Below are 14,802 nucleotides of genomic sequence, written 5' to 3'. Positions count from 1 at the left end.
AAATGCATTGATGCATTGTATCAGGCAAGACACCGAAACTGCTGGATTTGACAAAAAAAAAGAGATTAGGATATCATCCACGTAATCTTAGATAATTTTGACCCCACTTCTGGAGCCAATATATTGGGATCCCGATGAATGGCCTCCACCAAAGGTTCAATCACCAATGTAAAAAAGTAGCGAAAGGGGACAGCTCTGCTGGCTGTCCCTAAAACGTAAGTGTTAAAATTGCTGGATCGCACCCCATTGGTGATAACCACAGTGAGAGGTTCACTGTAGAGAACCTTTACCCACCTCAAAGACTTGACCCAAGCCAAACCACTCCAGAGTATAGAAAAAGTATGGCCAGTCAACTCTGTCAAATGCCTTCTCTGTATCTAGAGAAATCACCAATCCCTATATTGACATGCTTGAATTACATTAAGCAGCCTCCTTACATTATTGGAGGATCTAAGGCCCTTTATGAAGCCCATCTGATCCTCTAACAATAGAAGGTAACAGTCTCCAACCTTAACGCGAGAGGATTTTAAAATACACATTTAAGAGCGAAATGGGCCTGTATGAAACACAGACCTCCGGGACCTTCCCTTTAAGAATAAGGGAAATATTGGCCTCTCTCAGAGTTGGCAGGAGACAATCATACCTGTATGAGTCATTAAGCATGTTGAGAAAAAAAAAGACAGAACTTTAACAGAAAATGCAGTAGTTGAGGTTCCAGCATTCCAGTTATTCAAATTTGCCAAATTAAAATAATCAAAACATCTTGAATTCATCTCCTGTCAGTCAATTCATTCTAACATGTAACTACCAAAACAATTTAAAAAGTTACTACGCAAGATAAGTTAATGTACACCTTATTGACGGAATGAATTTTCAAAATACACCACCTCTATTTTGGTCCCCTTTATTCACCATGCATGCTATATCCTCAAAAAAAAGACTAACAACTTTTTGATGTTCCTTTCAATAATAATTTTTTTTTTTTTAAATTACTGACTCTACTTGATTAAGAGATTTTCTAAAGGGCTTGCTAATACACCCTCAATGTCATTTGGAAATTTTCCAGCAACTGACGTTCTCCACTTTCCATCACTCCTATCTTGCAATGTTAGATTTCAATCCACCAGATCCTTTAAACATTTAAAATATGCTCCAAGCTCTGGCATCCCATTACTAAACATCTCTACTCTCATTTTAAGATAGCCCTTAAAAACCTAACTGTTTCTCTACCATCAACACATCATCATCTTCTACAGTTAATGTTTCCCAAAACCAGAAAATTACTAAATACTTACAACTCATCTTTAAAACTAAGTGCAAACTTCTGACAGGTTTCAGAGTTCGAAACATTAGATGGATGTGCATCTACTGTAGAAAACCTTCCTTCTTCCAAGTATGAAGATTGAACATCTGGTGGTCTACAAAATAAAAATTAAATTTGCTTAAACTGCTATTCCACAATCTCAAAAAAGGTAAAATGTTAAGTTAATCGGAATCACACATGCAGCATTTAATTCCCAAAAAAGCTGTTGCCATCCTGTGCATTATTTCACATAGCATTGACTCAAAAGACTAAGGTGCCACTGTGTCAACTCAATACTTGGTACCCTCAGCCTTGACCTCAGGACAAGTTCTACCAAGAAATATGGCTCTCCTACAAATCTTAAGCATCTTCTTGAATGTGCTGCAATCCACTTTGTGTGAAATGATGGTCAAAGATTCATCAATGACAAGACTCAAAAGTTCCCAAATCTTCCGAAATGTCATGAGCATTTTTAATGGAGCGTTGTAAGCTCTTCGATTAGAATTCTCTGAATGAAGAAAAAATAAATGCACAAAGTTATGTAGCTCACCTCTTCCCGGAATCAGATTTATCTTTAGCAACTGTTGAAGCAGCCATAGGCAGTCCAAAATTTGATGAGACAGTGACATTTTCTAGCATTTCGCTGCTATTGCCCCTCTCAGATTGCAACAGAAAGCTTGGAAATGTTTCATCCTCCAGATTTCTGACACTTTCCATTTTACAAGTGTTTGATCTATAGCTACAAAAAAGATTTAAGTAAATAAATTTTAGTAAAACAAGCAACTTGAATACATCATGACTATTCCTGTTCAAACTTGGTTCTGCCACAAAATACATATTCAAGTTGGAACATCATTGATTCAAGCTCTGCTATATGTATTTCTTTAGAATTGCCATACTATTTGATGTGAAAATGTGTTGCTGGAAAAGCGCAGCAGGTCAGGCAGCATCCAGGGAACAGGAATGAAGGGCTTATGCCCGAAACGTCGATTCTCCTGTTCCCTGAATGCTGCGCTTTTCCAGCAACACATTCTCAGCTCTGATCTCCAGCATCTGCAGACCTCACTTTCTCCCCATAACTATTTGATGTGCCATTTTTCAGATAAATTGTTACAGTTAAAAAAAAAGGCTTTAGATTAAAAGAGGAAAAAAATGTCATATTCAAAATATGAACAATACCAACACAAATTCCTTTTAGGATTGAAGCACAGATCATCTTGAGTACACATTTGGTAATACATGGATAAGTCATTACAGTACAACAAATTTGATTTATTGCTAGAAAAAAATTTGACAAAGCTTTTGTTGCACTCATTAAGGAGAAAAACCAACATTTATGTTACATGGAGAAAGTGCGCTGATTGGTTGGCAAGTAGATTCTAATTGGTAGAGAGGCTGATGGAGAATGGACCAGATAATCATGAATGACCATTAACAATTAACCTACCTGCTATAAAAATTTAAAACCAGGCTTATTGGGCTCGTAGGGAAATGATAGAGATAGCCGTTCAGGCCAGGAAGCCTGGGCTCAAGTCCTACCTACTTCAAAAGTTGGGAAGCAGCAGTTCTGAACAAGTTGATTAGGAAAATATTAATATCAAGCAGGTTAACTCTGGGTCATATCTCCGCTAAATGCCTGGACCACTGTATAGCTGTCATTGCCAGGAATATAAAAGAAAATTGCAAGGCTTTTCCAAAAAAAATTATATATAAAGTAAAAGAGAAGGAAGAGGGGATATTGGACTGGTGGAAAATGAGACTGGAGAAGTAGTAAATGAGGAACAAAGAAGCAGAAGAACTGAATAGATACTTGGCATTAGAATTCACAGGGAAGACACCAGAACTTCATGACAATAGAGCGGCAGAGGACCATCACTAAGGAGAAGGTACTGGGGAAGCGGAAAGGTCAGGTGGGTACATCACTTGAACCAGATGGATGACACTCCAGGAGTTCTGAAGAAGATTGTAGAGGATTTGGTGCTAAACTTTCAGGAATCAAAAAGGGTGCCAGCAACTGGAGAATGGCGAATGCAATCTACGGGAGGGAGACAGAGACATAGTTGATAAGCCTGACCTCAGCCATTACTAAGATTTGAGAATCCATTACAATGGATTATATTGCAAAGTATGACCATTCTAGTCTGACCTTGGAAGCTAAGCACACTCTCGCCTGGTTAGTAGTTGGATGGGAGTGCGCCTGGGAATACCAGGTGCATAGGCTAGAAGGCCCTTCTTGTCCCTAACCCTGACATATGTTCAAGTCCTGTCTACTTCAGTGGTGTCAATAACATCTCTGAACATAGATTGTTTTTATTTACTTTTTTTTGTCAAACAAAAAAAAAAAAAGAGTTTACTCGAAAGTGCATGGTAAATAGGGCAGAGTCAGAAGGTTTCACCAAGACGAGGTCATGTCTGACAAATCTGTTAGAATTCTTTGAGGTAACAAACTACATAGATAATGGTGAGCAAGTGTACATGATCTATTTGGGCTTCCAGAAGACCTTTGACAGGTTTCCACACAAGAACACTGAAATTCATATGCCCATATTACCCAGTGTGTTTGGTTTAAAGGCTGCATCAAGTACGTGACAAACACCAATCGTATTGTAACTGCACAGCAACAGCATAATAAGTTCATAAAATGTGGAGCATAATAAAAAGCAGAACAACTTTTTAAGTTACAAATATTGAATGACCTAAATACATTGCCTAAAACAGGTGGAAGGAGAAGAGAATGCATTATTTCAAAAGGAAACTGGATGTGCACATGAGATGTAAACCTAAGGGGCTACAAGATAGAGTGGAGATTGGAACAGATAAGATTAGTCAACAGAACACCATCTTGGATTCGTTGAGCCAAACTACCATCTTCTGTGCAAGGACTCTAAAATGTCAATGATATACCAGGTATCTTAGAGATATTGACAGACGAGATACTGAAAAGCTGGTTGCCTAATGGAAAGATTTGAACTAGGGCTCAAGTTTTAGGATAACGCAAACTGGTAAGTTAAGACATATTCCTTCACTCAAAGGGTTGCAAATCTTCAGACTTCTTTATTCAGAGCTGCAAATGTTCAGTGGTGGGTACCCACTGAACATTTGCATATTACCCAGTAATACTCAAAAAAGCCAAGATTAAAAACTCTTCAAATTCCCTGAGGGGCCAAAGAAAAAAGAGGAATAGAATGAGAAATCGGGGTGAAATAAGTGGCCAGCCATGATCTTGTTGAATGACTGAGCAAGCTAGAGGCCGAAATGAGTGACTCAACTTCAAATTAAGTTTTTGTTTTGTTTTAAAATGAAATGAAGCAAGTTGGACCCCTGGTCAATCACAATCAAGGTTCAAAAGACTAGGCTGAAACTTTATTGCTGGAACAGCACAGCAGGTCAGGCAGCATCCAGGGAACAGGAGATTCGACGTTTCGGGCACAGGCCCTTCTTCAGGTGCCTTTCCTGAAGAAGGGCCTGTGCCCGAAACGTCGAATCTCCTGCTCCCTGGATGCTGCCTGACCTGCTGTGCTGTTCCAGCAATAAAGTTTCAACTTTGATCTCCAGCATCTGCAGACCTCACTTTCTCCTCAAAAGACTAGGCAACAAGAATAACTTCGTATTGTTGTGTTCAGTTATTCCATACAAACTTTCAAAAACTCTGACTGCAAGAATCAAAGTCACAGCATTGTACTTGGCAAAATAACCTCAAAGAAGTGGTTGCATTTTATACAAATGCTGGAATAATCCACTCAAAATTAAAAAAAAAGGAGGATCAATCATTCTTTTGCTACCTGCACTAATTAATTACAGCACTTTATATTAATTGCCTTTCATCAAGTATCTGCTGTAAACCTTGATACATTCATTATAGTATTTTTAGGGAATTAGTTTTTGTTTAAAAAAAATCCTCTGGCAACATGTGCCTCTGTCTTCATCATCTTGTCTTTTCCCCTCATTGCAACAACTTAATCCATCCAGACGAATATCATTCCTACTTTAAATGTAAATTCAAACATTTATAACTCAAAAGCAGTCCATTCAACCTCATTATGTCTAGACTGACAAAGATCTGACTTACACTAAATCCCATTTTTGAGCTCATGGTCTGCAGTCTTAGAGGCTAAGGTGACTATCTGAATACCACGAGAGAGATTCTAACTCAACCATCCTTTTCAGCAAGGAGTTCCAGACTTTCACCACCCTCATTGACTGAATGTCTCCTCAATTGTCCTCTTAGCCTTCCTTAACCTTAAAATCTATACTCTCTGGCTACTGACCCCTCGACTAATGCAAAAGGTAACGTGCCTTTTTTTTAAATCCACCTGAAGCCCCTCAATCTTGTGCACCTCTCCCAGGTGCCTTCACAAACTTTACAGCTCCAAAGAGGAAAACACCACCAGCTATCCGATCTTCCCTCAGCACAGACTCAGTCTAGGTGCATTCTGGTAATCTCTGCACCCTCTCTCATGCAATCTCATCCTTCCTACAATGTCGTGGTCAGAACAGCATGCAGAACTCCAGTTACAGCCCAAGGCAGTTTTTTCAGTTTTAACATAACCACCATGCCCTTGTACTCTATGCCTCAGTGAAAAGGCAATTACCTCTTGACTTCTGAACAAGCTTATTTACCACTCTGGTAGCTTCATGGGTCTGTATATATGTACAAAGTCGTTTTGATTTTCAGTACTTTGTTAGGTATATCATTCAATATAATCCTTTGCCTTGTTAGACTTCCCCAAGTTCATACTTCATTTCTCAAGGATGGATTATATTTGCCACTGCTCTGCCCAAATGACAAGTTAATTGATATCCTCTGCTGCTATTAACTATCCTCCCACACTACCAACTGGTGTGTCATTATTGATCATAAATGCAGAGGTTAAGTCCAAATCATTAATGATCAATCATAAACAAGCAACAAGCCCTGCTCCACCCCACTGGAAATAGACTTCTAAGTCTAAGAAAAATCCCTCTACCAACTTCCTACCTCATCTAATTTCGGATCCAACCAGGCACACTACCTTGAATCCCATGGGTTCTTTCTTGACTGGTCTGCATAAAGAACCTTATGAAAAGCCTTGCTGAAGTCTACATACATGAGAAATGCTGATTAACATTCTTGGTTACTTTTTCAAAAAAGCTGACAATTTGTCAAACAGGACTCCCTTAAATCGATACTAACTATGCCCGATTAATATGTTTTTTTCCAAGAGCACATGTATACTATTCAACAGACTTCCTTTTGTAACTTACCCACCACCAAGACTGACTGGCCTGCAATTTCCTCACTGACCCCTTACTCCCTTTCTATTTAAAATAATAGGACAAAATTCACAGCCCTCTGCCAACTCACCTGTGGCCAGAGAGGATTTGAAAATTACTGCCAGGGCCCCTACATCACCTCCACTGCTTCCCTGTACAGCATGGGATACATTTAGCAGGAGCCTACTTATCTACTTGAGGCATATATCAGCTAGTACTTCCAGAGTGTTGATTTCTAATATTGCACAGTCCTCCACCCTGATGTCTATACCGATGTCAGTTTTCATTGTGAAAACTGATGCAAAACTTAGTGTGCACATAAAAGATTACCTCTATGACCTTTAAAGGTTCCTAATCATTCTCTTGCACTTTATGGAATTCAAAAAACATCCCTTCAGGTTTCCCTTCATTCTAACTGCCAATGCTTCATTTTTGCTTTCCTAATTTTTGCAAGCTCCCCCTACAGTATAAGAACTTTACAGATTCTACTAGGCCTTCTACCTGCCATAGGCTTCCCTTTTCTTAATGCCAACTTTTCAGCCTCTTGACATCCTGGAGTCTTCAGCCTATGCCCTTTGTCTTTATAGGAAAGAGCACTGCCCGGCATGCTCACTATTTGCTCCTTGAATGTCTCCCACTACTGACAGTTTTTAGTGTACAAGTAGCTATTCGCAGTCCACTTGAGCCAAATCATATCATTTTGGTAAAATTAGCCTTCCCCTGTTCAGAAATTTATATACATAACCCCCATATTACACCTTTCCATAATAATCCTAAATCTCACTAAGTTTAGTCACCATCTCCAAAGACTTCTGAGATGTTCAGGGCTAATTTGATCTGCTGACCTGCAGGAAATTGGATGTCCTGAGGCTGGGTGGAAAGTCTCTGTCTTACAGGTAGAATGAGGAATTTACATTCCCACCTCTTGCTAGTCAGAGCCAGTTGCACAGCCATTTCCTAGTTATTCAGAGTGAATTTACATTGAATAGGAGATGATGACAAAAAAAATCAAAACATTGCAGTTGGAATTTTGATTACTCCCTGTAATTAAAAAAACGATTCACAAGAGATTTGACCATTAAGGGATGACTTAAATTACATTGTTTCTGGAGATAATTAGGTCACTACATTGAGTGGCATGTGACTGTGGGGGAATGGTTGGGGGTTATCTTGTGGGCATTACTGACTGCGATGTAAAGATTTTGTAGAAGGACGGAGTGTTTCCTTTGTTCAGAAAAATCCCTTGATATGGCTTCGCAAGCATTATGAAGTCTATTAAAGGACTTCTCCAGAAAGCTTGCACTGAACTTGTCTAATAAAATTTTGGTTGTTCACAGAAGTTGGCGTGTTGCAGTTGCTTCAAGTATGTAAGGATCTCAAGCACCAGTCTACCACCGGCCTAGGCCTATTGCTGAGTATTAGGCCGTAACCACCCTCTCATTTATTGGGTTTTCTACATATTGGCTAAAATAAAAGTTCTCGGTTAAAATTTAAAGAATGTTGTTCCCTCTCTACCTTGTAGACAAGCTATTCCTGTTAACATCTGGACTGTGAAAAGCCACTGTCTCATTATTCTTATTCTTTCCAGTCTGTAAACTGATGACATATTTGATTCTCACTGATGCGCAGGGATCCATAGTACAGATCAGCAGCATTTCATAGAATCCCAACTGTGTGGAAACTCGCCATTTGGCCCAATGAGTCCACATCAACCCTCCAAAGAGTAACCCACTCAGACCCATTCCCCTAATACTCTACATTTTCCCTAATGCACCTAGCCTACACATCCCTGACCACTATGGACAATTTGGCACTGAGTCAAGTGTGGGGTGCTGGAAAAGCACAGCAGGTCAAGCAGCACCGGAGGAGCAGGAAATCAGTGTTTCAGGCAAACGCCCTTCATCAGCAATGAGGCTGGGAGCTTCGGGGTAAAGAGATAAATGGGAGGAGGGCGGTGAAGGTAGCTGAGGGAGCAATGGGTGGATGAAGGTGGGGGTAACGACGATAGGTCAGAGGGGAGGGTGGAGCGAATAGGTCGAAAGGAAGACAGGCAGGTAGGTCAGGTCATGAAGGCGGTGCTGAGCTGGAAGTTTGGAACTGGGGATAAGGTCGGGGAGGGAAAATGAGGAAACTGGTGAAAACCACATTGATGCCAGGGCATTGGAGGGTCGAGGCAGAAAATAAGGCATTCTTCCTCCAGGTGTCGGGTGGTTAGTGAGTGGCGATGGAGGAGACCCAGGACCTGCGTGTCCTTGGCGTAGTAGGAGGGGGAAATTGAAGTGTTCAACCACATGATGGTGCGGTTGGTTGGTGTGGGTGTCCCGGAGATGTTCTCTGAAGCGCTCCGTGAGTAAGCAATTTAGCACAGCCAATTCACCTAACATTTGGACTGTGGGAGGAAACCAGAGCACGCAGAGGAAACACCCACACACACACAGGGAGTATGCGCAAACTCCATATAGAGTTGCCTGAGGCTGGAATTGAACCTGGGTCTGTGGCACTGAGAGGCGGTGCTAACCATTAAGCCACTGTGCCACCACAGTGTTTTCTACTCCTTCCCACATGATCTCTTATCAGTTTTCCTCTTTCAGCTGCTGAAACGACCAGAGCCTTCTTTCCAGTTCTGACGACTTGAACATCTCTTACACAAACTCTCATCACATGGACACTTCATTTCAGTCTAGCAGATCGGTTAAATTTTGCTCTCCTAGACTGAAATCCTTATTTTTCCTGCTGAAAAGAAAACTGGATTCTTCTGAAATGAATTCAAACTGGATTACCAGTGATGTATCACTTGTTTTTCTGTCATAAACTCAACGTAAAACACTTCAATAAACACCAGAGGTATAGGACTAGGCACGTTTTCAGAAAGTGATGTATTTCAGTCACTTTTCCAAATTATTTGCTGACCTCAAAAATTTAACCTTTACAGAACTGAAGCCAAACTCCAGCTGACACCATTTAGAAAATCCAAATTCCCTAACGATAACATAAACTATACACCTTTGTTATACGAGTCTCCAACTCTCAAACTTCAGACTTTAATGATGCAACAAGTGCCACATGCCGTTATGGCCGGTCCAACATTCACAAGAAAGAAATCAATTCCAAGACAGAAAAAGATCAATTTCCCATACAATACAAAACAAATTCAGCATAATAGAACATATTACACACAATGCAGATTATTGAAGCAAATAGTTTTGAGGAGGTTGATTTCTCATTTATTTCCCTCCCATTTCCCAAAAATGCAGGCTTGTACTTAAAATTTCATTTATCTTCCCCATTTCTAGAAACACAACCTTCTATCTTCCTCACATCCCATCAGTAGTTGTGCTGCCTGAAAACCTAACAATGTGGAATACAACTGAAATACTTCATACAGACAGACACTCTGCAAGTGCAGGTTACCAATAGGAGAAGAAAGATACAACAAACATTACAATAGCCACATACAGCATGCATTATACCTCACTCACGATAGGTTCATGACTTTAACCAGCCAAAATTATTCTCATGCTTTAAGTAATTACTTAAAGTTCATTTGCTTCCCAAGATACGTTAAATGACCTGAATATTACAACAATCTTATGAAGACAGCATGCTGCTCACAAATTGCATGCCTACAACTAAACTTCAGTCAGTCATTCATTGGCTGTAATATAATGAGGCATCTACATAAATGCCACACTTCATTTTTTCAACATTCCCACTTCCAAGACCTTGGTTAATACCAATATTTTTAGAATAGTCTTTTGGGGAGTCTTACCTTGTTGTGGGAATGTGTATAGTGTATGAGCAGGTAGGGAAAGAGTTAAGTTTGAGTTTTGTGAAACAAGAGGATCTGCTGAGCATGACTCAGATCAGATAAGAACTTGCAGTTAACAATGGGGTGCTGGAGGAAAGGGTAATGGGTCAACAAGGTGAAAAGTATTCATTATGTGAAGCCAATTATTCATTGTGTAACAACAGATGGCTTAATCTTTACTAATGACACTCGCTGATTGTAATGGTTACCCAATCAACATTTATGTTGCCTTATCTGAATGCTCCTCCTTGTAAAATGACGATATAATTAATTAAGAAACTGCTGCTTGAGAGAGAAGACAGAGAACTCATGGACAATTGTTCTCCCTCCCTCCAGGGCCTGTAATAAAGATGTAGTAGGTAAAGCGATACGGTGTCTCTGAGCATTTTGCTTCGACTGAGGCGGGAAACGGGACGACAATATCTACGCCAATGTTGTCACCCCATTTCCCGCCTCAGTTGAAACAAAACACAAGGAATAACTTGTGACAGCATCATGTTGAAGAGTTTACACAGTTTTTTTCCTAATACAAATACAGCCTATTCTAGGAAAGCGACAAGGACAGAAGGAGCTCATGCCAAGTTTCAAGGGAGTAAAGGGAGGCTGGATGGCCTTAAGATAAAAGGTGCAAGGCATTACGGGCAACATATTAGCATGGATAGAGAATTGCTTTCTGTTGGTTAACAGAAGAGTGGAAATAAATGGTGGACAGCAATCGCATTCTGGTTGGCAGCAACTAGCGGTGTGCCTCAGGGATCAGTGATGGGACCACAATTATTCATAATTTACATAAATGATTTGGAGTTGGGGGAAACCACATGTAGTGTGTCAAAGTTTGCCAATTACACTAAGACGAGTGGCAGGGCAAATTGTGCAGAGGACTGAAACTTTGAACAGATACTTTAAGGGAGTGGGTAAAGGTCTGGCAAATGGAGTACAATGTTAATAAATGTGAAGTCATCCATTTTAGTAGGAGTAACAGTAAAAAGGACATGACTTAAATGGTAAGAAATTGGAGCATGTTGCTGTGCAGAGGGACCTGGATGCCCTTACATATGAATCACAGAAGGTTGGTTTGCAGGTACAACATGTAATTAAGAAAGCATATGGAATTTTGACCTTCATTGCTGAAGGGATTGAGTTTAAAAGCAGAGAAATTTATGTTGCAGCTGTGGACTGCTGGTGAAGCCATACCTGGAGTAGCGTGTGCAGGTTTGGTCTCCTTGAGAAAGGATGTACTGCCACTAGAAGGAGTGCAGAGGAGGTGGACTAGATTGATTCTGGGAGTTGAGGGAGTTGGCTTATGAGGAGAGACCGAATACACTAGGATTATATTCATGGGAATTTAGAATCAGGGCGGAGGGGGGGGATTTTTTAGAAACATAAAATTATGAAGGGAATAGATTATCCTTTCTACTTCTACATAAAACTAGGAGAAGAGGGCACAGCCTCAAGATTAGGGGGAGCAGATTTAGGATGAATTGAGAAGGAATGTCTTCACCTAGAAGACTGCGACTTGATGGAATTCCCTGCTCAGTGAAGTGGTTAAGGCTTCCTCAGTAAATGTTTTTAAAGCCAAAATAATTCCTTTTACTGTTCAAAAAATTAAGGGTTATGGTGAAAGGGCAGGTAAGTGGAGCTGAGGCCATGAAAAGGTCAGCCATGATCTTACCGAATGGCAGAGCAGGCTCGAAGGGCCAGACAGCCTACTCCTGTTCCTCGTTCTTAAGTTCTTAGTATCAACACTAGGAGTATTATATGAAAGACAGATTAGTTAAGGATGTGGAATTGTGGTGGCATTGCCATCACAGACTTAGTTGAGGGAGAAGAGCTGACGACTCAACATTTCAGGATATAGGATCTTCAAGCAGAACAGGGTAGGGTATAAATGAGGTAGTGTCACATTATCAGTGAGTCAGCTACTGTAGTAAGGAGGGATGATAATTTTGGAAGGGTTTTCAATTGAGACTGAGGGTACAATTTAAAACTTTTTTTAAAAAAGGGTTCAGTCACACTGCTTGACATGCGTTTTAGCCCCACTTAGCCAGCAATAGAGGAACAGATATGCAATTTAGTGAGATATGTAAAAACAATAATAGTGTAATTATGTTCAGGATTTCAACTTCCCCAACGTTAATTGGGATATCCACAGCATCAAGGGTTTACAGGGGGCCTATTGCTTGAAATGTATTTGGGAGAGCTTTTACATCAACATGGAAAAGGTTAACAAGGGACAATTCAATGCTAACGTGAATTCCAGAGAACAAGGTCAGAAAAGTGTTCAAGGTGGTAGTGGGACAGCATTTTAATACAAGCTACTTCAACATCGTACATTTTAAAAGGTTGTTTAAAAAAAAGAAGGATGTTTTGCATTTGGTGGTAGGACTTTTAAGACTGCATTAAAATAAAGCAGAATCTGACCAAATTAGACTGGGAACAGCCACTTCGGATACATCTACAGCTGATGGCTGAGGCATTCAAAATTGAATTGGCAAGAGGATGAAATATCGTCGTCACTAGCCCAGAGGACCCTGACTATCTATAAATATTCAGGATGGGAAAAATTTCTGGCTGTAACAGCTGCTCCTTTTTTGAAGTATTTTAGGTGCTGGAGGGGATTTCCTCGAATTCCAGGAGCAGCAATTACTGTTTTATATGCTATTGCATTGTTTTGGAACTTTGGAGAAAAAGAGTCAAAACAACAGCAGTTTTAAAAGGGACAAGAACAGACAAAGGAAGCACATGATGAGGTCAGTGCAGGAGAGAAAGAGGGAAAGAAACTGACACTGCCTTTGCTGTTTCATGTATCGCTGGACATCAGAGTGCGTCTGGGAAAATTAAACAGTGAAATTCCGAATTGATCTTGGAGGAACTATTGGGTGAAGTTCACAGCACAGAAGCAGCTAAGTTAATTGTTATTTTAAGTGTGATCTGCAGAAAGTCTGCAGTAGTGAGTAGAGTGGGTTCTTTCTTGATTATATATTTTTGGAGACATGTCACTTGATTAAACTTACAATATAAGCCATAATTATTAATTTCACCTGAGGCAGAGCTTGTAGAGGAATAAGATGGTGTTATTTTCTGGGTCTGAAGATTGTGAAGAAGCAAACATGGCCTTTCGTAGAGTGATATCTACTTCTTGTCAGATGTGGGAGTTTAAAAGAGAGTTTAAGGATTATAGCGGATTATATCTGCCATAAATGCTGTTGGTTAAGAATCTTATCAGATCGAATGGATCGGTTGGGCAGACAGTTGGAAGTAATGAGGAATTGACAACAACAACAGTATGTGATGGATGGCAAGTATAGGAAGGAGGAAAGTCTCAGATACAGTCATATAGATAGGTTAACTCCAGGAAAGGTAAGAGAGCTAGTGCAGGAGCCTTCTGTGGCTATACCCATTTCAAACAAGTATGCTGTTTTAGAAAATGCAAGGGGTGATGGATTCTAAGGGAATGTGGCACGAACAGCCAAGTTTCTGGTATTGAGATTGGCTCTAATGCAACGAGGGGTACGTCGGGTTCCAAGAGATCAATTGTGTTAGGAGATTCTCTAGTCCGAGGAATAGACAGACGTTTGTGGCCAGCAGCGAAAAATTAGAATGGTGTGTTGCTTCCCTGGTGCCAGGATCAAGACTGTCTCAGAGAGGGTGCAGAATGTTCTCACAGGGGAATAGGGACCAACAAGATGTCATTGTCCACACTGGAACCAATGACATAGGAAGGGAAAAGGTCGAGTGTCCAAAGGGAGATTCGAGAGTTAGGCAGGAATTTAAAAAGGGAGGTCCTCGAGAGTAGTTATATCTGGAATTCTCCTGGTGCTACTAGCTCGTGAGGGCAGGAAGAGGAGGATAGAGCAGATGAATGCACTGCTGAGGAGCTGGTGTATGGGAAAGGATTCACATTTTTGGATCTTTGGAATTTCTTTTGGGGTAGAAGTGACTTCTATAAGGAGGATGGTTAGCACCTAAATTGGAAGGGGACTAATATACTGGCAGGGAAATTTGCTAGAGCTGTTTGGGAGGATTTAAACCAGTAAGGTGGGGGGATGGGACCCAGAGAGATAGTGAGGAAAGAGGTCAATCTGAGACTGATACAGTTGAGAACAGAAGAGAGTCAAGCAGTCAGGGAACACAGGGACAAGGTAGGACTAATAAATTAAACTGCATTTATTTCAATGCAAGGGGCCTAACAGGGAAGGCAGATGAACTCAGGGCATGGTTAGGAACATGGGACTGGGAATATCATAGTAATTACAGAAACATGGCTCAGGGATGGGCAGGACTGGCAGCTTAATATTCCAGGATACAAATGCTACAGGAAGGATAGAAAGGGAGGCAAGAGAGGAGGAGGAGTGGATTTTTGATAAGGGATAGCATTGCAGCTGTGCTGAGGTAGGATATTCTCGGAAATACATCCAGAGAAGTTATTTGGGTGGAA

At 40.5% G+C, this 14,802-nt stretch overlaps 1 protein-coding gene across 6 annotated transcripts in view; it reads right to left on the bottom strand.

Annotated features, from left to right (window-relative positions):
- The window catches only part of cep192 (centrosomal protein 192), a 192,995-nt gene that overhangs the window by 171,384 nt on the left and 6,809 nt on the right, over nt 1–14,802 (bottom strand). For all 6 annotated transcript variants that reach the window (XM_043687705.1, XM_043687704.1, XM_043687702.1 and 3 more), the window contains exons 2-3: nt 1,854–2,042; nt 1,296–1,418 (exon numbers count right to left, since the gene is read on the bottom strand). In XM_043687705.1, coding sequence (XP_043543640.1) covers nt 1,296–1,418; nt 1,854–2,020 — 290 coding nt within the window. In that variant the 5' untranslated portion in view covers nt 2,021–2,042. The remainder of the gene's footprint in view (nt 1–1,295; nt 1,419–1,853; nt 2,043–14,802) is intronic.

The sequence above is a fragment of the Chiloscyllium plagiosum genome, chromosome 4 (assembly GCF_004010195.1).
Source record: "Chiloscyllium plagiosum isolate BGI_BamShark_2017 chromosome 4, ASM401019v2, whole genome shotgun sequence".
Classification (NCBI taxonomy): Eukaryota; Metazoa; Chordata; class Chondrichthyes; order Orectolobiformes; family Hemiscylliidae; genus Chiloscyllium; species Chiloscyllium plagiosum.
Note: the sequence above shows the minus strand (reverse complement) of the source record. Positions and strands in the feature narration are given on the sequence as shown.